This window comes from Onychostoma macrolepis, chromosome 23 (genome assembly GCF_012432095.1).
Source record: "Onychostoma macrolepis isolate SWU-2019 chromosome 23, ASM1243209v1, whole genome shotgun sequence".
Classification (NCBI taxonomy): domain Eukaryota; kingdom Metazoa; phylum Chordata; class Actinopteri; order Cypriniformes; family Cyprinidae; genus Onychostoma; species Onychostoma macrolepis.
The window spans coordinates 17,289,682-17,314,112 of NC_081177.1; the positions used below are offsets into that span (position 1 = coordinate 17,289,682).

General features: G+C 39.5%; 1 protein-coding gene across 6 annotated transcripts in view; it reads right to left on the minus strand.

The window, feature by feature from the left end:
* kcnab2b (potassium voltage-gated channel subfamily A regulatory beta subunit 2b) overlaps positions 1-24,431 on the minus strand; it is an 89,441-nt gene that overhangs the window by 42,627 nt on the left and 22,383 nt on the right. For 3 of the 6 annotated variants that reach the window (XM_058763020.1, XM_058763019.1, XM_058763018.1), the window contains 2 exons: positions 17,708-17,820; positions 17,482-17,523 (listed from right to left, as the gene is read on the minus strand). In XM_058763020.1, coding sequence (XP_058619003.1) covers positions 17,482-17,523; positions 17,708-17,775 — 110 coding nt within the window. In that variant the 5' untranslated portion in view covers positions 17,776-17,820. Of the gene's footprint in view, positions 1-12,334; positions 13,135-17,481; positions 17,524-17,707; positions 17,821-19,145; positions 20,314-24,431 lie in introns of those variants that run through there. The other 3 variants (XM_058763014.1, XM_058763013.1, XM_058763016.1) reach the window with 2 other exon arrangements.

Sequence of the window (24,431 nt, forward strand, 5' to 3'; positions counted from 1 at the left end):
TAAATCTCATTTGATTTTTAGTAGTATTTGATGTGTGAGAGCCTGAGCAGGCAGTAACACACCAGGTGGACAGCATAGCAATTACTGCATTAAAGCACTGACAGCAATTACAGCTACATATACCAGCTGCTGCAATTCAGTAACGCTGAGCTGGTCCGCAAGGAAAATGAAGAGTGTAATGATCAACAAATTAAAATGAACATGTTGCAGAAAATTGCAATTCCAGAAGCTTTCTTTCCGCTAATGATGCACACAAAAGCGCAATCACAGCTCCAAAGGAATAAAGAAACTCCTTACAGGTCTAAGGAGGTGCAGATATTGCGAACCTGACATCTGTCCTGGTTCAGTAGTCTTTACATGTGAGGACATGTTCAAGTGGTTCATAAAGAAATGTGTGAAGGGTATGATAAAACAGAGGTTCTCAATATTTTTGACTACAAGTCCCCCACTTTGTCCAAGACAATATTCAAATGCCTCCTTGTAGCTGTTGTAACAAAAATAAACTAAAAAAAGTCAGTTCAATGTTTACACTTAATTTTTTAGCATTTTAATTAAGATTATGTTAATATAACTAAATTAAAATAATTTAAGACCTATTAGTGCCCACTTGAACTTTGCCTTAAGAACCACTGATGCAAAATAAATAAATATTATTCAAATCACTCAAATTAACAAACGTTTTTTTATGCGTTGCATGCGCAAAAATATTAACATTTGCAGAAAATAATAGACTTTTGCAGGCACATACGAACATCTGTGTGTGCATGTTAAACCTCAAACCGCAGAAAACACAAAACGAAAATGTTTGTAATGCTTTTAAATTTGTTCAGAATTTAATTTTAAAGTTTTAAAGTTTTAATTGTTCTCTTTCATAGGTTCACTCAACGCTGCGTAAGCTAAGACGCTTTGGGAACGCCCTCTGGGTGTGCCGATTGTCTGAAGCCCTTATAGAATCACGCCAATTCATTGGCTGATGGCGTGGATGCCGTCTTCGATGTTCTTACGTCGCCTCCTTATACTGGCAAACGCGCCATCTGCTCCTCAGATTTCTCTGCCTTCACGAAGTGGCCATATTAGCCCTTCTGTTGCGATTTTTCTGGCCCGATTTCGATCTTTCTTTTCTTGGGATTTCTTCACGCCGTGTTCTCGCTTCATCGCGAGCGACGACCTGCACAGTAAGTGTGTTAAATGTATGGGTTTTTCGCACGCGTGCGAGGTGGTTTACGGCATCTCGAAATGCTAATTCTGAGAAAACTTCCGTCTCAAAACCCTCCAGACTAGGCTCGCGGTTTTTGAGAGGGAGTCATCCGTTTTTCCCCCGTCGTGCTCCGGAGGCCGCTGAGGCTCTCCGCAAATCCACGACCTGGGGTTCGGATGTGGAGCTCGAGGCGATGGAGAGTGAGCAGACAGGCTTCGCCTCTTCTCTCCCTCTCTCGCCTGAGCACATGCGCGTGAATTCTCCGGTTGAGTTTGCGCATGAGTATTTATGTCCTAGCCCGGAGGCATGCGACGCCGTTTACTTCGGCCTAGATGACGTGTTATTCACAGCAGCATCCGACTCTGAGGATTTCGGGCCTGCTTTAGCCGCTGCTCTCCCGCCTAGCGGCCAGGAAGTGCGGCCTTCTGCGGCCTACTCAGAGCTCGTGGACGTGCTTTCGCGCGCCACTGAAAAGCTCTCCATTGATTGGCCTGACGAGCCCCGCGAATCTCAGGCGTCTAAGCTTGACGAGCGATTCCTTAGTGGCCCAAATTCTAGACCTGAACGGAGGAAGCTACCATTTTTCAGTGATTTGCATCACGAGATCTCCAGATCCTGGAAACAGCCTTTCTCCTCCCACCTTACTAAGGCGGCAGCCGCTGACTTCACCAACCTAGTGGGTTCTGTGGAGCAGGGCTACACCGCCATTCCAGTGATCGAGGACACACTAGCCTCTCACCTTTCACCATCTTTGGCGCCTTCATGGAAGTCCTGCCCCCTCCTTCCAACCAAACCATGTAGGACCACTTTCGCCCTTATCGGGAAATCTTACATTGCTGCTGGTCAGGCAGGCATGGCCCTCCACACTATGGCCATCCTCCAAGCCTACCAGGCGGTTGTCCTCAAAGAAATGGATGAGGGTGGCGGGCTATCTCCAGAGGCAGTCAAAGAGCTCCGTAAAGCCACGGACCTGGCCCTGAGAGCCACTAAACACACTGCTCGTGCTGTAGGACACTCTATGGCGGGTTCGGTAGCTGCAGAGCGCCACCTATGGCTTAATCTCACGGAAATTCGTGAGAAAGAGAAAGTTTTTCTCCTTGACGCCCCCATTTCTCAAACTGGACTATTTGGGGAGGAGGTCAGCTCTGTGGTGGAGAAGTTTCGACCCGCCAAGTCTCAGTCAGCTGCCCTCAGGCAGTTTATGCCTAGGAGAGGGAGGGACCACTCTAACACCCCCTCCTCCTCCTTGTCTAGAGAGCGCTCCTTGCCTAGAAAGGAGACCGCCAGTAGGAGCAGTGCCCCAGTTCATCCCCCTCCGACCAATGGCTCTGACCATTGCCCCACCAGCGACCACGCAGGAGGATTGATCTGAAGCGGCCTGACAGGCCTGCCGCTTCAGCTCCATCGAGTCGCTCCTGACTCTCGGGTCGGGAGGAGGAGAGTTTGTCCAGAATCCTCACGAGGCAGGGCCAGACCGTTCAAACGTTTCTGCCCACCTCTAACACACTCTCCTCACGCAGATCTGTCACATCCGCCCAGCAGGTTTTGGTGTGCAGTGAACGGCCATCTTCAGTCTCTTTCAATGTGGCAGTCGGGAGATGCATCAAGCTCTCTCCCCCTACTACTTGTTCCTTCGTCACCCGCGACTTGCGTGATTGGAGACACATTTGGTTCTCTCCCACAGCCTTCGGTCACCGTGGACTCCATCATCCTAACCAAGGACGCCATAGGCTTTCCTTCGTGGTGGACGACATCACCCCCTCCAGACCTTCTCGACACCCCAACTCAGGTATGTCTTCTAGACTACAACACTCTGCTTCCTCTATCGCATTTCTTTCACGAATGGGAGCGTCTATCAGGGGTATCGTCTTGGGTTCTCCGCACAATTCGGTCCGGCTACACACTCCAGTTTGGCCGCAATCCTTCCCGCTTCGACGGGGTTCATCTGACGGTAGTAAGCAGTGCCTCAAAGGCTTCTGTGCTACAGCAGGAACTGTCCTCCCTCCTCCTCAAGGGGGCAATAGAGGAAGTCCCTCAATCGGACCTGGAACGAGGCTTTTTCAGTCACTATTTTCTTGTACCGAAGAGGATTCGAGTGGGAGACTGGTTTGTCACTGTCGATCTGAAAGATGCCTATTTTCATATTTAGGTCGTTCGGCAGCACAGGAAGTTCCTTCGGTTTGCTTTTGGAGGCAAGGCTTACCAATACAAGGTTCTTCCCTTTGGCCTGGCTTTGGCTCCGAGGACGTTCACAAAGTGCATGGACGCTGCTCTGGCCCCTTTGAGCCTCCAGGGCATTCGTGTACTCAACTACCTGGACGATTGACTTATCCTGGCCCATTCCAGGGAGTCAGTGAGCCGTCACAGGGATGTCGTCCTACGCCACATTCGTGCTCTTGGCCTCAGATTGAACACCAAGAAGAGTGTTCTCTCCCCCTCCCAACAAACTGTGTTTTTGGGAGTGCACTTGGATTCCTTTCAAATGCAGGCCCGTCTGGCTCCTGCACGGATTTCCGGCCTCAATACATGTTTGGCCAGTTTCAAACTAGTCCATCATGTCTCCGTGAGCACTTGTCGCAGGCTCTTAGGCCTCATGGCTGCAGCCTCCCCTGTGCTGCCTCTGGGGTTGCTTCACATGAGACCGTTCCTTTGGTGGTTGAAACTTTCAGGGATCCACTCACAGGTCCAGCCACTCGCTTAGTAAGAGTGTTGCGCAGTTGTCTTTGCACCCTTTTAATATGGCGGGATCCCCTTTTTCTCCAGAGTGGAGTCAGAATGGGCGCGATTCACCGTCGTCAGATGGTCACGACGGACGCATCCCTGACAGGCTGGGGCGCGGTCTTCGATAAACTGCCTGGAGTTGAGAGCTGTCTTCCTGGCATTGATTCACTTTCTCCCCTCTCTCAAGGGGTGTCATGTGATTGTGAGGACGGACAACATGGCCGTAGTGTCCCATATAAATCGCCAGAGGGGTTCACGGTCACGCACCCTGAACAGGCATGCACGCCGTCTCCTCCTTTGGGCTCAGGACAAGTTCCTCTCCTTGAGGGCGGTTCACGTCCCGGGAGTATTGAACCTCGCAGCTGACTTTCTGTCGAGACAGAAGCTCAGGTCGGGGGAGTGGATGTTGAACCGCCAAACGGTAGCCCAGATTTGGAATGTGTTCGGCAAAGCAGAAGTGGACCTCTTTGCGTCGCAGGAGTCATCCCAATGCCCGCTTTGGTTCTCCCTGAGTTCCCCGGCAGCTCTGGGCATAGATGCGTTCGCTCACCCTTGGCCAGACATGAGGCTGTACGCGTTTCCGCCCGTCAAGCTGATTCCGGCAGTTCTGTGCAGGGTCAAGGAGAGCGGTGCCCGTCTCCTTCTCGTAGCCCCGTTCTGGCCATCCCAGACGTGGTTCTCGGAGCTGATTCCTCTCCTGTATCAGTCCCCTTGGGAGATTCCGATCAGGCAGGACATGCTCTCTCAGCTTCAGGGCAAGATCTGGCACCCTAAACCCGAGATCTGGAAGCTGTGGGTATGGCCCATCCAGGGTCACAGGTTTTGACTTCTGGCCTTCCTGCTGAGGTTCAGGAGACTATTGCTAGTGCTAGAGCCCCCTCCACTAGAAAGCTGTACTCTTCCAAATGGAAGGTCTTTGAGTCTTGGTGTTTAGCCCACGCAGTGGACCCAGTCGGTTGCCCTATTGGTTCAGTGCTAGAGTTCCTGCAAGAGAAGCTTGCGGCAGGGGCAGCTGCTACCACCTTAAGGGTTTATGTTGCGGCCATCGCCTCTCAAAGAGAACTGGATGAGATTCCCCTGGGGAGACATCGGTTGGTCTCTGCGTTTATGCATGGTGTCCGGCGTCTGAGGCCAGTACGCCCCATTGGAGTTCCTTCTTGGGACTTATCAGTCGTCCTTGAGGGTCTGATGGTAGCCCCATTTGAGCCCTTAAAGTCAGCTGCAGAACGGATTCTGACTCTCAAGGTTACTCTTTTGTTGGCACTTACGTCTTTGAAAAGAGTTGGGGACTTGCAAGCTCTCTCTGTATGCGAGATGTGTATGGATTTCGCCCCGGGTCTGGTCAAGGTGACATTACGGCCTAGGCCTGGCTATGTTCCTAAGGTTTTATCCGCATCGTTTCGCTCTCAAGTGGTCACACTTCACTCTTTCCATCCTCCTCCTTTTTCTTCAGGCGAGGATGAAAGCCTTCACTTGCTCTGTCCTGTCCGAGATTTGAAGATCTATGTAGACCGTGTTGGTATGTTTCGGTGCTGGCCGCCGTGGGCTTGCCACGTTGAAGCATAGAATTTCTCACTGGGTGAGGGACGCTATTTCGCTGGCTTATGAGGTGCGTGGTCTTTCTCAGCGTTTCACCTCTCAGCGTTCGGGCGCATTCTACTAGGAGCGTGGCTTCCTCTCAAGCTCTTTTTAGTGGCAGGATGGTCCTCTCCGCACACTTTTATCAGGTTCTATAACTTGGATCTTGACACGGCTCCAGGTTCCCAGGTTTTATCTGCTTGAGCCAGCCGTGTAAACTGTCTGGTTCGTAACGGGCCAGATGGGGCAGCGTTTTTAGCTTGGCGTGTTTGGTATATCGTTCCCGAAGCGTCTTAGCTTACGCAGCGTTGAGTGAACCTATGAAAGAGAACGTCTCGGGTTACTCGCTTAACCCTTGTTCTCTGAATAGGGAACGAGACGCTGCGTTTGCTGCCAAGCTCCTCACGCGCCATCAGCCAATGAATTGGCGTGATTCTATAAGGGCTTCAGACAATCGGCACACCCAGAGGGCGTTCCCAAAGCGTCTTAGCTTACGTCTTAGTTTTTTTTTTACAATCTCATTTTACAGTGTCTAACTATTTGTATTGTTAATAAAATAAATACCATTATTTGTAGGCTATGTTTTTATTTTTTTTTAACTTAAATTTAAAAAAAGCAAAATAGATGTTAGACTTTTGGACACCACTGTATTTATTTGCAAGAAAATATAGAAAAACTTCCACAAGACAAATTCCTCACACTCAGGGAAAGACTGCTATGACCTGCACACGTTCAACTCCCCAGAAGTCTATCTATTATAAGGCAGCAGTTATAAGGATGAAATGCCGGGTCTCCCGTTTCAAGCTTGCGCTGCATGAGCAGCTTAATTCACAGCTACAGCGCCTGTGGTTCTCTCTCACATTGCTTCATCGCTCCATCTTCTAGACACTCAAAAAAAAAAAAAAAAAAAAGCTAACTGCACTTTCTTTAAATTGAATTCATACAGCCTGGCCTTTTATTGAGCAGACCTGGAGGGGACAGCAGGAGACAGCCTGTCCATCCGCACTACTGAATAGTGGAAAGAACAGAATAAATCAATGAGTTTACATTTTATAAGCACATTTGGTCCCACTTAATATTGGGTGTCTTTAACTACTTATGTAAAACAAAAAAAATAAAAAACACTTTGGATTATACTTCCTATTAATGTGGGAAACAGTGCATAGGAATGGTCAACAGTATAAACTGTGTACAACATAAAAACGTGCATTTTATCAAAAGATTAAATGTACTAAAATTTTAAAAGATTACATATCACATAGTTAAATCCACATTTTTTAATGTTTATATGGAAAGCAGGAATGCATATTCGCATTTACATTGGCATTCTGTTCAAATGCACAGCCTTTTATGCAGGATTTATATTAAATATTCTTTCCATAGCAGTAACAATTAAATGAAATTAAAATGTATTTGCAAAGCACTTTTCACAAAGCTTTACAAAGAATGAAATACTTTACAATCAGCCTTACAAAAAGACTTACAATCAGCAAAAGTGCCAAGGAAAAAATTCTCCCAAGAGACCTTGGGAGAAACTAAGAATCCATGCTTCCTTCTGACCTTCAACGGACAGGGTATAAATCATACACAAAAGCTAACTTTCACATAAAGGGAAGACAAAGATGTGATGGAACTCAATCCATTCAAGGCAGTTTTTTTTACAGCAGCGTCTAATCCAGGCCTAGTGAAGCATGTCTTATAGGCCTGTCTTTAGCTTGGTATCGGCCTGCAGAAAGCTCTTTTTCCAGAATGTGATTATCCCAATTAGTCTGATGTACTGAGATTATGCCAGACTGGAGGACATGATAACGCATTTATTCTCCTCTCCTCTCCTTTTTTTTCTTCTATTGAAGCACAAGATGCTCTTTGGATGACTCTCAAACCATGAAGTTCATGCAACTTGAGTGCCGCCGCATTAAAATGGGACATTACAAACACAAAGACATTAAATTCATGTTAATATTAACCCTCACTGTATATACAGTATATACACTGCCAACCAAAAGTTTGGAATAAAGATTTATGTTTTTAAAAGAAGTCTCTTATGCTTATCAAGGCTGCATTTATTCGATAAAAAAGTAAGTAAATGTAGTAATACTGTGAAATATTATTACAATTTTAAATAACTGCTTTCTATTTTAATATATTTTAATATGGTATATAATCCTGTGCTAGCAAAGCTGAATTTTCACGATCACGTGTCACATGATCCTTCAGAAATCATTCTAATATGCTGATTTCATTAAACAAATGGTAATTATTCCAAACTTTTGGCTACCAGCGTATGCATTTATGTATAATCCAGGCTGCATTATGTAAGTGCGTGTTTAATCCAGAGTACATTCCCTAAGGGGAAATACCGCATAAAAAATAAAAGGGAAACACAGAAGGAAAAACAAAGAGACAGAATGAGCGGCGGCCTTTAATTGAAGAGGAAGTAGAGCAGAAAAGAGGCCTGCCTCATTAGTTCTGCAGGACAGAAAGAAAGAGAGACAGAGACAGAGGCAGGGACTCCAGCTCCCTCCTGCACAGTACTTAATTAGTTATTAATTATTACTCTTGTACGGTTAACTGATTACATTCAAGTCCAGGAGTCTTGGGATGACAGCTAATTGCATTGTGCTATCGGACTACTGAGGGATTCTGGGACAAACAATCAATCAATCATAGAACTGAATGTCTTAAATCCATAAAAATGTCATCTCAAAATGTAAGCGTTATAAATATGTAATTCTATGAGAACTGAATTTGACAAATGAAGACACTAACTACAGATGGACTGGTAAATGCTGTTTTTGACAGACACAGACTTCACAGCACACATGATGCCAAGGTGATGTGCACTTTCTGCCATCTGGTGGACAAACCTGGCACAGCAGGTCATTAGATTAGTGCCACCAAAAGAGACAGGATTTGTCCGGTTATCTAGCATGATCCAGTTAGCCCCTGCTGGTAGCTGCTGTAACTATCTGGACACACAAAGCATTTTTTATTTTATTTTTTATTTTTTTACGTTTACAACCATTTAAAAGTAGCCGTATATTCCGCAGGCAATATATAAAATGCAAATATTGGAGATATTTGGACTCGAATAGACCTGGCAGCTGATTTTCATGTCATGATAGTCGCTAGTAAAAGGCTTGGGACTGTTTAGACATGACAACACAGAGACTATTTAAATCTACACAGGCAAAAAGGACGGTAAAGGAAGTTGATGATGGACTTCGTGATTAAATAGACTGATATAGATGTATGAGAGCATGTGGCAGGTAGAAAATAGACAACTGCTTTCAACAATTCAAGCAACAACATGCCAGGCTGTGAATATCAACGCTGTTATGAAATGATCCTGTGTAGTGTGAAAACTGTAAACAGTGGACATTTTAGCAGGAAGATCATTTGTATTTCTCACTTGGCAAACCACTTGCTCATGACACTTTGTTTAATCGATGCGGATTCAGAATGTGACTAAAAACAGCACGTTTTGTGTGTTGAGTGATACCTTTGCTTCACCGTTTGCGTTTTTTAAAGCCATTGTGATTAGTTGTGCTATCTTCTAGGGCTGGGTTTTGACACAAATTTCACGATTCGATTCGATTCCCAATTCGATTCGATTCAATATCGATTATTTTGGATATATATCAGGCCTACAGTAGGCTATATGCCAAATGTTCTCAAGGAAAGAAAATCTCTCAACTATAATGCTGTAAAATATACACGAGAGTCAGTTGGTACTACATTATAATAGGCTATTGAGGGTTAAAATTGACTGATTTGTTAAAATTACACTTAAGTTTTTTAAATAATAAAGTTACAATTACATAATATTTCTACTTCAATTCTTTTTTTCTTTTTTTTTAATATTAACATGGCTGTCATAAAAACTTGATGGATTTATTCAAACAAATTAAACATTGAAGAACAGTAAAAATTATAATGAATATGAATATATTATATTATATAGTGCATATATTTAGCAAAATGCCCCTCTCTACAGTTTATTTTTCTAGCTGACTAATGCGTTTATGATCACCGAATATGTTTTTCTGAGGTAAATGTGATGCTACAAGCCGTTATATTGACGTCTTTACGCGGCTGAAACACTGATTGAGCGATTACATGAGACCGGATACGGACTGTAAAGTTGTACTCTTTCTTTTAACTTACCTTCGGATGTTTAGTCATGTTTATTTCGTGCTGAAACTGGTATTAATGTGGAGGAGATGATCAGCTCACGTGCGCCTCGCGCTGCCGCGTCTGTTGAACTGAGGCGCTACAGAGATCTCTCACTCCACATTAAACAGCGACAAAATGGCATTTATTGTTTGAATAATGCAATACAATGGACAGAATTTGAAACATGAGACTTTGTTTCATATTAAAAGTACCAAAGCACAATGCTTATTACGATATATTGGATGGGAAGTTTAAGGATTTAAGATTGGGATTTAAGAATCGATATCGTTCCGTCAAAATGAGTATCGATATCTTTTACCCAGCCCTATTATCTTCTGTAATTGAATCATCTGTGCAATTATGTCACACACTGAGCAATCTTTGATCCAAACTGGAAGACACAGACGCAGACTGCTGTCATTCTACACCACTTTTGACAAAACACCAACTGTCCCTGATCTTCAGTGCAAAGAGATTCTGTCTCTCAGACTCCAAAAGCCTCCACAGGGAGCAATGGAAAACAACACAATACACATTTACAGGTAAATTAGGCTATTTATGATTTAAGATTGTATTGGTAACACTTTATAGGTTCAATTCATTAACATTAATTAATACATTGGGTATTATGAACTAACAATGCATGAATTTAGAGTAGCCTATTTATTTATCTAGGTTTTAACGTTTTAAAAATGGAAAAATTGTTAGCATTATTTTAACCATGTGAACTCATTGATCAAATTTGGTCATAATACATGAAATAATTCCAGCCTATTAAGAACAAACATGATTAATGAATAATAGTATATTTATAAAATGGTAACAATGTAATAAGATGGCCTATCATTTGGTAACTTTAGTTAACGAACTAACAATTAAATATTTACTACACTCACTGTAAACCCTAATGTTGTAAAGCAATCAGGTCCTCATAAATTAACATTACTTAAAATACCATGGTTTGCCATCATAACTCAAACAGGTATAATTAATTTATTTGTCAGCAAAATCTGTCAAATGAAAGTTTTAAAAACTCAAAATTACAATTTATTTAAATTATTCACTCTTTCTCTGTTCAATCTGATTGCTTGAAGTTCTGCCTGACAACCATGCTGATTGGTAGATAACACAAGGAGGTAAATATTTGGTCTTTGACAATTTTCTTTTCGCACTACAAACTCATTATGAAGATGAAAGGACTAAACTAGAAAAATAGTAAATTGGTAGGTAAAATGTGTGTACACTTTCTTATTCATGTTAGCAAATTCATACTATTGAAACGACTGTAACGCTAATAAATGAGACCTTATGTTAATGAATTGTTACGATTGTAGCATTAAAACAAGAATGACTAGCAATGCATCATTTACAAAAAACACTTACCATTTCTAAGTATCATGATATACCTGATCTGTTGCTGACAGGACAGTCATGTAAAGACCGAAAACACTATACTATAGCAGGCCATCGTGGGACCAATGCCCTCCCAATGGCTTATAAAAGCAAAGCACTTAATCCAAATCACACAGCTGGTCCAGACCCCGCTTCAGTCTCTGCTTAACACTTGCTATTCTCTCCGGGTGACTTAGATACAAACAACACGGTCCAAAACAAGACTCCATTACACCTCCAAAGTGACAACCAATAGTCTAATAGACCAACAGGCAATATGTATGCAGTACACTAAGATTGGTGTCGAAATGATTATCAAAAAGGTTACTTTCCTGCCGAACAGACCAACATAACCATGCTAGAAAATGTTCATCCAAAAAAGAAAGGTAGAGTGTTGTTATTGTTGAAACAAACTTCGTTTATGGTCATTGAAAAAGTTGAAATAAAATATAATTAAAATGTAAATATATTTTTAGTATATTTATATATTATATTTTCTACATTTATTTTTATAATTAAACAAAATACGTAATAAAAATATAAATATAAAAACCTATAAAAAATTTGTAAAAAATGTACACAGAAATGTAAACATTTGACTTGCCAAATAACTGAAAAACGGCAAAAAAAACAAACAAACTGAAATGCAAATTAAAGCTATTTAGAATTTTTTTTTAAATGAATAAAATGAGAACAGCATAAGAAAACTATGTAAATTCAACTAAAATTAAAATATAAAAATACAAACTAATTAAAAATATATTACCTTCCGTACTAAAATTATTAAAACTAAACTCAAATACATATTAAAGCTATTTAGAAATATATATTTTTAAATTAATAAAATGAGATAAGAAAAGTACGTAAATTCAACTAAAGTTAAAACACAAAATTAAAAACTAATTCAAAATAATATTACTTCAGTATTAAAATTATTCAAAATAAACTGAAATAAAAATTAAAGCTATTTAGAAATATATTTTTAAACTAATAAAATGAGAACAGCATAAGATAATTGCATAAATTAAACAGAAATTAAAATATAAAAATAAAAAATAATTCAAAATATATCATATAAATAATACATTTCACTGGTTGAAAGACCACTTAGTAACTTACCAATAAAGAAAGCACATCTTCACAAATAATTATGAACCTAGATTAACATGGGAGCCACATTCCTATCCAGCATCAATCATCAATCACTAATCATTTGTGAATCTCAATCCCAGATTTAAAAGCAGGACTTGCATCCTCTGTGGCTCTTACCTGTACCTCATCCCAGTCTGGAAGGAGATGGACTCCTGTAGAGACACTCCATTGGTCCTCAGAAAGTCCTCCAGGTTTTTGAGCTGGGCGGCCGCCCGCACCTCACGCAGACTCCTAATCTCCCCCAGTCCCCCCCCACCCTGCCGCAAAGGGTACAGGCCCTGGTCAGACAGGTAGCGGTCGATGTCACTCCGCATGCTTTCGCTGAAGGACAGGGACAGCATCTTGCCGCTGCTAATGCTGCTGCTCCTCCGTATGCTGTTCCCTGGCGGCCCATTCTTGGGGACCTGCAGGGGTTCGGAGGGGACACTGTGTTGGCGGCTGAGGCGGCGACCAGCGTGCCCGACCCGCAGCTCAGTCAAACTGCTTCTGTGAGTGGCAAACATGCCCTACCACCAGGTGACCGGGTCTCACACACACAGACAGAAAAGTGAAGCGAGTGGCATGACAGAGACCAGCAGACTGTTGCCAGGTCAGAGCCCTTGCTTTAAATAGCACCAGCCTCCCATGGCAATCAACACTGCATTCAGAGACCACCCTCCCGGCCCCTCTTCTCCTGTGGGACTCCAATACAACGGGCTGATCTTCATAAAATAAAGTCAAGTGGGAATTGTATTCTTCCATACACATGCGTGATCAAGCAACAGAGGTGAGAGGACATTCAGGCATGCATGAAGAATGCTGTAAGGCCTGCCACAGTTGTTCTGGAGACCCCGAATGCCAAAACTATCCAGGATCCAGTCAGTTAAATCAGCCTAACGTATGACGGTCAAAAAATAGACTGGCAATGACCCCAACAATGGCCAGAATCCTAAAATTAAACATCATGTACTTTTCACTTGTAGTACAGCAACATAATTGTCTATATTCATGTTTCTTCAACTTTGGGCACTTTTATGTACGAGGCTGATTAGGTTTTGGGTCGATTTAGGTCGATTTTTTTTTAATTAAAACTAATAATCACAGATTTTTTTTTCAGTTACTTTGTTACATAAAGATCACACTAAAATTATCATGCCTTCATCACTTTTTTTTACTACTTATTTATAGACTAAAAAGTCACAATTTAAACTTAATTCAAATCCACCATAAAAATATTAATTATCGCATGCTTAAACTTATAAATATTAATAGTTTATAAAATGTATAAAAATATATAAAATCATATAAAAATATATTAAAGTGATGTATAAAATTATATATATTGAAATAATCAATTTGAATATTTATTGTTTGAAAATTATTTAAACCAATTTTTCAAAATACTGTAAATCATCAGCTTTCTGATGTGATGTTTCTGCCACACAGAACAATTTTTGCCTCTACAAATTTTGTAATGTTACCGAGCGGAGTTACCAAAGAGACAACAATATTAGTGAAGAACATGACAAAAACAAAGAAAAACAAAAAATATATTTAAATGATTTACAACTAAGCTGCAATTGTCAAATTATGCAACACATACTTATTTCATTTTTTATTGTGTTTTAAGAATACATAAAATATTAACTATGAATTTAGCTTTCTACCATATAATTTGAGATGTGGTAGAAATGACACTTTGGAAGAAAAAAGAAAGAGAAGAAATTCTTCTGTGATGAACATGTATCACTGCTGGACATTTGTAGGACAAATTTAGTGAGAAACTAGAGAGAGTGTGAAAAGTGTGTTTTAAGAGATTTAAAATAAACAAGGTCAAAAGTACCCACAGCCTGAAGCAATTTAAAAAACAACAAAAAAACAAGTGAAGCGGTCTGATGCTGGTCATCTGTGGTTTTGATGAATAATCAACTAATAATCACAGGTCTAAATCTTTGTAAGATTGTCATGAGGAATGCTGAAAATAGAAAACAAGAACCCCTTGTGCACAGCATTTTATACCTAGGACATGTTTGAATAATTTACTCAACAAACATCTATGTCACATCATTAAAAAGAGATGCTTTCTTGTTATTAAATATGACAGTTAAATTCAGTGCAGAACATTTTATTTTAGAACACCTGTTAGAAAATGCCACTAGTGTCACTGCAGTCATGACAGCATGTACAGGCATGTACTGTATATACAATCATGCTTATTCAGATCTAATCATTTGAATCCACATCTCATGTGAGTCTCCACTGAAGACACAATCTTGGTCCAAAACAACATTTCTCCCATCACAAAAGTAGAATCCGGCTTTAGATCTCATCAAGTCAGAGATCAAATCCACCAAATCTGCAACATTACACCCTCTGCTCATTCTTCACAGCTTAGTTTTTCTTTCTACCCTGCAAAAGCTCCACAGTGAGAAGAAAGTGACTCAGTATGAGGCAAACCGACCTTCTTTACTCTCATAACTAAAACATCATGATGCAGTGGCTTACAGTAGACCAAGACAGTCCTGCTCTGCATTCCCCCATCACACTAACGCCTCTAACCTGAGAGAGGACTGTGGGCGTGAGCGGGATCACCATGCAACATCCTCAAGCGGGACCCATGTTCAGGTAAAGTACCAGCCTTGTACTTACCCGGTTCCTCGGAGGTCGAGTCACGTACGGGTTTTGCACCACACTGCTCATCTGACAACTTAATGCTGGTCAGCACACTAAAGAAGACTGCCGTTTTCCTCCTTAAACCGAGAGTCTTTTGAATATGAGCTTTAGTAATTAGTGAACGGCAAAATAAAAGCTCCTCCCCTCAAAAACATCAGACACCACCCACTCTGGCGAAAGTCACAGAGAGAATGTTTTGCGAACCTATTGCCGTGCCGGAATGCTCTGCAAACATGAATTATTCAAGACAGCTTTTGCTCTAAAAGCCTTTGATGTTGTACCACAAGAAAGTGTACTCAAAGCCATTTTTGCTTGTTCTCTGTTTCGTACGAGTACGAAATACAAGTACAACTCAGCTATCCCAAGCAGAATGAAGAACAAAAAAGCATTGCATATTACCTTGTTCATGGTATAGTGAGGACATCCTTGATTTGATAAAAAAATAAAATAAAATAAAATAAAATAAAATAAAATAAAATAAAATAAAATAAAATAAAATAAAATAAAATAAAATTATTGGAATGAAAATTATTTAAATATTTTAAATTAATAAAAAATATTTGATACATTTTGAATTATTTAAAAAATAAAATAAATGTAAAAAAAAAATACAAATAATAAAATTCAATTAAATTTTTAAAGTTCTACACACATAGGATAAACTCTAACAATAAGGTGCTACAAATAATTTAAATGCAAATGTCACATAAGTGACTGTGTGTGTCACTCTGTTGTTTTTAAGTGCAAATATTCCATTTTAGATAATGATGACAATGAATTCAGGACCATAGGGATGTGAATGAGACTTTAGAGAGAGAGAGAGAGAGAGAGAGAGAGAGCAAGAAAGAGGTTACGTATTGAAGTAGAAGTCAAACCCAGCAGACCGTAAACTTGTTCATACAGTATGGTGAGTGCTGTTCTTAGCTGCCCATTACAGCAGGAATCACATTAGCTTTAAATGTATAAACACAGTAGCTTATTTGCTCTTTTGTTAATTACAGTTCTCCAAACCGGGCAACAATGCTGCGACCTTTGCTGTTTCCTTCATTTCCCTGTGACTAAAGACTCCAGGCGTGCCTTAAAACAGTAGCATCTATTATTTAGCATACACCATTTGCCTGTGATGTCACATACAGGCTAAATATATAACTCATTTCATAGGCCAGTTCGAGACTGCGTTCCTCCGTCTCTCGTGTGAAACCAGATCGCCAGTAAGCGTAGGTTCAGTATTCTCTCAAATGACTCAGCAGAGCTCATTATGAAATAGTCACACTACATCTTGGTTTTGTGTAAGATGTTCATGTCAGGAATAGTTAAACAGAGACAGGAATGAGGACAAGATGAGAATAGAGAACATATCTCTGTGCTGGTGATGAACACTCAGGGCACTCTTAGCTTTTTAGATTCTTTTACAATAATAACAATATTTTGTACACACAATTTCTAAACCAAAGTGTAAGTTTGGGGTCAGTAAGATTTTTTTTTTTTTTTTTTTAAGATTATGAATGAAGTCTAGTTTTCTATATTTTAAAATGTTATTTATTCCTGTGATGCAAAGCTGGATTTTTAACATCATTACTCCAGTCTTCAGTGTCACATGATCCTTCAGAAATCATTCTAATATGCTGATTTGATACTCAAGAAACATTTCTTAACATCATCAATATTGAAAACAGCTGCTTTGTTAATTAGAAAGTTCAAAAGAAATTTGAAACAGAAATCTTTTGTAGCATTACAAATGTATTTACTGTTACTTTAATCAATTTAATGCATCCTTACTGAATATAACTATAAATAAAAAATCTTACTGACCCCAAACTTTTGAACAGTACTGTATATATTTTAAGTATATACTCCATACTTACATCAACTTGGCAATAATGCCTTTTAGGTTTAAAATATGGCTCCTCTGACTGAAGTCAAATTTTAAAAAGCCTTTTAGGCCATTTTAGAGCAATTATCAACATATACAGTACAATGAATACCAAATATAAAAACTACTAGTTTGCACAAGTTTTCCTTTACAAGTCTGCATTTTTGAAACGTTTCAATTATAGATGGCAACACTGCCAAAACAATCCCTGTTCACACAGATCCACGAAAATGGCTAAAAACACTGTATGCATGCCAGGCCATTAGCTGGCGAAGAAACACCACGCGCCTGCACACATACACTAAACATGTAATAAACATAAGAGTGACATCACCGTTTTCAAAAATAGTGTTTTTGTAGTAACGGTATTGTTTTCAAATACTTGTACTTTCAGGCCCCCAAAACTTTGTTGTCATGTAACAGAACGGCCAGAATTCATAAAAAGTCCTCCGTTTTCAGTTGGAAGTGCCCCCCAAGGTATATTTTTAGACTATATCACAGCTGAAAATCGTTGCTGTTAACACAAAAGTTTCAGTCTCAGAACATGTTAGGAAGTGGAGAGTTAAGCATACTGATTTTACAATCCCGCTCCATCTCCATTGTCCTTGAGTAAGGCACTTAACTCCAGGGGGACCGTCTCTGCATTTTACTCTACTGTATAGTGCTATGGATGAAAGCGTTTTATGTAATCTCGTGGAGAGCTGGCTATATTTACACATGAAGGGCAGATGTACAGTACCTGTAAAACTGCAGCTGCCTCTTTGGACTCCCATATCGAGCTCTACAGCAACAGCAAAAAAGAAAAAAAGGAGTGTTATTACAACTTAGTTTGTCCTTTTTAACTTTATTTAGTGAAGGTGGTAAGAATAATATAAAGGCAGCGCATCGGTTATGTATTGGTCATATAGGTATTTTTATTTATCAGCAAACTATTGACTCTCTTTGAGTGAGAAGGTTCTGCTTACGTATAGGGGGAGCCAGTCTGCCGCGTGGAGAGACGAGCAGGGGAATCCGTGTTGGGTTCAGGGTACATGGAGCCGTGAGACCAGCTGACAGCTCTCACTCAGACTCTCAGCTTCTGTACAGAACACAGAAAATATGTCTGTTAAAGAAAGTAAACCAGTGAAAGGCCAGGAGGTGGCGCCACTTATTTGTTTTGTGCCACTCATGGAGAACTTACAGTACATAAGCACTCTGGAAAACTTCCATTTACTGTATATCTCATTGCTGGTTAGTCTGAATATCTTCTATTTGTATAGATCTGTATGATTCTGCTTCTGAAAACAAACCCTTCCTGAGCTAAATTAAACATGATTTTGACTTAATTTTGTTATCGACATGATTTTGCTGCACATCTTGGTCTAGGCTTGACCCACTGATAATTTATTTAGCTACTATGCTAATGCATATTTCAACATTAATGACACGTGCCATAAATAGGTGAGCTTACAAGTACACTGATGATTAAGTGATGCATTATGGGGTAACTTTAATCTAAATACCTATTAGAATTCAGTGCAGCAGTGAATTTTAGCCCCAGGAGTCACTTAACACATATCTATCTCATTAGTGCATGAATTCAGAGGTTAGAGGCCATAAAAATGCAGATTCTCAGAAAGAACAATCCTGAATGTCCTCTATTCGCAGTGATCTGTCATTGCTAACATAGTATTCACACTATTTTAACTGCTATTGACATAACAGTGAGGTCAATGAGTCTTCACCTTTTATAACAAAGAAATAAATAAAATCCACAATTGTGAATGCAATGACAATTGTATGATCACTGGCACAAATATGGTACAAAACAGAACCTTTAAGTTGTTTTATGTTCACATGAAGTTTACAACCTACAATTAGAGACATTATTAAAATCAGTGTGAAATACAATCATGTGTGCATATTCTGTATCTTGTCTTTTTTTTAAATCAGTAAACATCAAACAAATCCCAAAATAAACAAAAAGTATCCAAAAAAAAAAACTGTAGTAATGGCAAATGTATCCTAAATTACATTAAGTTGCAAGTCAAAGTGATTTTTAGTTAGTAATAAACTTTCAATAAATTTAGTGAAAACAAATGTTGCATTATTTTTCTTACTCTGGTAACAGAAATTAATAGTTTAAATTATGTAAATCCCTTAGTGTCAATATCAATTGAATATCAGCTGAAAAATTATGTTGCTTTATTATAGTATTTTTGGGTTTAATTAAATAAGTTTTTCTACAATATCCAATAGTTCACGCAACAATATAAACACAGGATATGAGGCTGTAATGCACCCTGTTTGTTAGTTCATGGATTGGAAACTGGAACAAGAACCATCACTGCATATCACAGAATTTCAAACTTTGATCATTGTGCCTTAAAACAACAATGCCTAATAACTACATGAGGTGTCAACCTGTAATCCCTGTGTGTTGTTTCCAGCATGAGCGAACTCTGAATATTACTGAACAAGCATGACTATGTTGAAAGCCTGTCGAGGTCCACCTGCTGTCTCCTCTCACCACATGGCCAACTGGCCCGTCTCCAGCCTGGCAGAATTTTACCAGCAGTATATTATAAACTGCAGAGATAAAACATTCAGGCAAGAGAAGTGAGAGAAAGTGTAGGGTCGACACTTTGCACAGCTCTGTTTGGCACGTGGAGTACTGATGCTACTGCAGAGCGATAGAAAGAGCAGAAAAGAGGGGAAGATTGTGGGGTCATATACACTTAATAGAGTGCATTAGTACCTGCCCACCACAAGTTTTTTTTCACCCTCATTCATTTTTTCTATATGGGTATTAAAGAGTCACAAATTTACAAATGTTTAAATTTGAAGCATATTTGAAAATCAGACACAAGGCACAAGACTGTGTACTTAAAGGAATAGTTCACCTAAAAAAGAAAAATTTGTCATCATTTACTCACCCTCATGTTGTTCCTAACCTGTATAAGTTTCTTTCTTGTATTGAACACAAAAGATGATATTTTGAATTTTGAAGAACCAAACAGTTGATGGTCCCCATAGGCCTTTATCACTCTTCTGCGTTCGAAAGGCGGACGATTAAAATAGTAGCGTAAAAAAACTTCCGCTGCAGCCTCCATCAATGGCTGTGTGGCTCTGTCAACAATTACTTGAGTTTTATGAAACGAAGGAATATGTTGTCATGATATCCCGATGCGTATTTCGTGACTTATACAGGAGCGCGCGAGGCATACTGTATAGGCAATTCTTCACAGCCTGATCACCTTATTTCATTACAGAACAGCGAGAAAACTATACAAACAACATATCACATTAATAAGCATTAGAATTAGCCAAAGCTTAAAACATTAATTATGACTAAAGGCTGTATAGAAGGATTAAGTTAAAGGTTTAGGGCAAACTTGTTGTATTAAACATAATGCTCACATTTTTTCACGCGCTGACTTTATGATGCAATCCTCGATAATTGCATCAAATAAAGCAGGCAAAAATTCCTTTACGCTACTATTTGGAGCCGGATGTGACGACACGCGGACTGTGATAAAGGCCTATTGACTGCCATAATATTTCCTTCTCTATACCAGCATTCTTCAAAATATCTTATTTTATGTTCAACATACTGTAAGAAAGAAACTCATACAGGGTTGGAATGACATGAGGGTGAGTAAATGATGACAAAATTTTTATTTTTGAGTGAACTATTCACTGTAAAAAAAAAAATCCAATTAACAAAATATTGGAAGGGCAAAAATATTTAAGCTGAACTAATTTTATTGCTTGGGCTTAGTTGAGTCAAGTCACCTTTATTTATATAGTGCTTTTAACAATACAGATTGTGTCAAAGCAACTTTCCAATATCAAAATAGAAAAATAGTGTGTCAATAATGTGAAATGACAAGATTAAATACTCGATTTTCATTTAAAGGCATTTCATTATTGAATTCAATGACGTCATTGTCCAGCTCAGTTCAGTTTAAATAGTATCTGTGCAATCAAGTTGATGATATCGCTGGAAATTAAGTGTCCCCAACTAAGCAAACCAGAGGCGACAGCGGCAAGGAACCAAAACTCCATCGGTGACAGAATGGAGAAAAAAAACCTTGGGAGAAACCAGGCTCAGTCGAGGGGCCAATTCTCCTCTGACCAGACGAAACCTGCGGTTCAATTCCAACTGCAGCAAAAGTCAGATTGTGTAAAGGACTCATCTGGTTCCCGAAGGTCTTGTCCCGATGGCTGTCTAGGTGACAAGGTCTTCACTGGGGATCTGTCTCTGGGGTTCATCTAGGTGTGCTGATCTCCGCTGATGTTCAGGGCTGTAGAGGTCATAGGTGCTGATCCATCATTTGATCTGGATACAGACTGGATCGGATGGCTACGGTGATCTCGGAATAAGAAAGAAACAGACTAATATTAGTGTAGATGCCATTCTTCTTACGATGTAACAAGTACATCGGGTGTTATGGGAAGTGTTCCTGGTTCTGGTTGACCTAATTAATGCAGCCTAACAACTCTTTAAAGGGGTCTTATAATGCTACATGCACTTTTACAAGTTGTTTGAACTGAAATGTGTGTTGGCAGTGTATGTACACAACCACCCTATAATGATAAAAATCCACACAGTGTTTTTTTTTGTAAAATCTACTAAAATCCCCTTTCTCAAATCGAGCCTATCGCAGATGCCTGTCTGTGTGACGTCACACGGACCCAAGCCCCTCCCACGATAGTTTGATTGATAGTAGCTTTTCAGCACAGACTGCACTGGTGTCTTACCAGACACCTGAGTGATCTGTCAGCAGTTGTTTCACCGCCGGAGCAGATGTAGACAAGAATGACTCCTAAGCGATTGAGGTGTTTTGTTGTTGGATGTAATAATGAACATAGCAGTAGTCATTTACTCCCGTCATCTGAAGAGGATTAGGTTTTGTTCTGAAGGGAATGCGCCCTCCATCTACCTAAATGCGTCTATGTTCGCGCAAATCATTTGTGATCCAGCTTCACCTCCAGAAGAAGTGAGTACAAGGTTTTTTAGATGAATCTTTGCAAATCGACTTTCCTAATAAAGTGCTACTTACCAAGTTTCACGATGAATTCGACTAAAGTAAACAGTCCCTCAGAGGAGTAGCATCTGCCTGCAAAACCGGAGGCTGCATTTTCAGGAACGCAGTCCTAGGACCGCATTTCTAGGACCGCATTTCTAGGACCCTAGGTTTTTAGTGACAACGCCACCTACCGAATTAGAGGACCAGCGAAGATGGATGACAGTCAGAGTGTGAGTATCAAATGTGAATAAATTTTTATTTGTTTAACATTAAAAACAATTGTGATGCATTTCATTGGAAAGTTAACGTAGCCGAAGTGATCGTGAGTTGCTAAATAGTCTTGAATTCATAGCCATCATATATTAGCCTCTAATGCTGTAAAATGAATTGTTAGCATGATAAGCCTGTGTTGAATTATTGACAGCACACTAAACTGTAGCATGTTCGTTGTGAAAGCTTGTTAATTACTCATTGTTTTTCCATTTTAATTGTTAAAATAATCTTAATGTTTTAACTGTCACGTGCTCACAGTCAGCCTGTTTAACGTTACCCCACAATACATGTTATGAGTACATCTCTTCATTTTGACATGGTTTTAGAATGTTGGTTGAGACATATGACATTTTAATAGTCAGACATAACAGAGAGGCCATCATAATAATTGACTGTTAAAATACCACGTGTTAGATTATGTCATTTACTATGTACTGTACTCTATATGAAGTGTTTTCAAGGACACAGCTCAGGGCAGGCAATAGTATGACAAAAGATAAATAAATAAATTGGTCAAGTATTGGAATTGTTTTTACACAATGCCCAATGTATCATTTTTTTAAGCGTTAGCAGTATTTCTGTTAACCTAGCAGTGATTATGTTCTCCATTTACTATTTCAGTGAAGTGGAAGAATTGAATAGGGTGATAGAGAAACAATTGAGAAAAGAGGGGAGAGTGTCCAGGCAGTAGGTAGTGCTACTGCATACATCACAACGTGTGCTTTAAATATTTAAAGTCATGTCAATAATATGTTATTTCTATTCAGATTTCTTGCATCTCTCGCTATTATTTTTTTATTACATTAGCAGTAGCTATGCAATAATAGTATTATGAACATTAATTGGTAAAGATTGATATAATTATTTTTGGATCGTATATGTGTGTGCGCTCTGTGGTAACTAAGATCTTTTAAATATGAAATTTAAAATTAGAGAGTAGAACATGTTCAACTAAATGTTCCTTATTTCATTCACTTCTCTCTCTTTCTCTCTCTTAGGAGTCAGTGAAGACGTCGTCCATGAAGTTCTTTCTATGTGGTTCACGTCATGAACAAATTTGTTTTTGTGTGTGTTCAAGTTCAACTGTTGTAATATATTATTTTATAAAATATACACAATCTTAAATCTACCCCCAGAGTCATCCTTGTGTCTTCCCTCTGTACTTGAAAATGTGGTTGATCTAGTGACTGAAAAGACTATACCATGATTCCTTGTTTATTTTACTTGAGTTATTATATCATGCTACTTAGACCCAATAATTACTCAACATTGCTAGGAACCAGGTTTAATTATAATAAAGAAAGTAGTATTTGGGTGTAATAAAACTTTTAAAAAACTCTAAAATTATAATGTAGTTAAAACTGGGTGGAAATACTGCCTTAGTGGCACTTTTTTGGTCCTCCAAAACTAGGGTCCTGGAAATGCGTTCCTGGGACTGCGGTTCTCCGGCTCGGTAGGTGGCGCTGTCACAAAAAACTAGGGTCCTAGAAGTGCGGTCCTACAACTGCGGTCCTGAAAGTGCGGCATCTGGTATTGCAGACGGATAATATTGGGCCTCAGAGAGCGGCTCGGAAGAGAGGGGCGGAGTCAGCAGAGCTCAGCAACATTTAAAGGAGAGTGACACAAAACGGCTTGCTCTGAAAAGAGCTGTTTTTGACAGGGTAAAAAAGGTGTTTTTTACACTACCAATGAGAAATTTTAACCAAACTATGTTGCAGACTTTTCATTAAGATTGTAATATATTGTTGTAATATATTACAACAGTTAAACTTGAACACACACAAAAACAAATTTGCTCATGACGTGAACCACATAGAAAGAACTTCATGGACGACGTCTTCACTGACTCCTAAGAGAGAGAAAGAGAGAGAAGTGAATGAAATAAGGAACATTTAGTTGAACATGTTCTACTCTCTAATTTTAAATTTCATATTTAAAAGATCTTAGTTACCACAGAGCGCACACACATATACGATCCAAAAATAATTATATCAATCTTCATACCAATTAATGTTCATAATACTATTATTGCATAGCTACTGCTAATGCAATAAAAAAAAAATAGCGAAAGATGCAAGAAATCTGAATAGAAATAACATATTATTGACATGACTTTAAATATTTAAAGCACACGTTGTGATGTATACAGCAGCACTACCTACCAAGTATTATCAAGCCTCTACAACTGATTCAGAATGCAGCAGCCAGAGTGGTCTTTAATGAACCGAAGAAAGCTCACGTTACCCCTCTCTTCATCAGGTTGCACTGGCTACCAATAGCCGCTCGCATCAAATTCAAGGTACTGATGTTTGCCTATAAGACAACAACTAGCGCTGCACCAATATATCTAAACTCACTAGTTCAAACTTATGCACCCTCCAGAAGCTTGCGTTCTGCAAGTGAA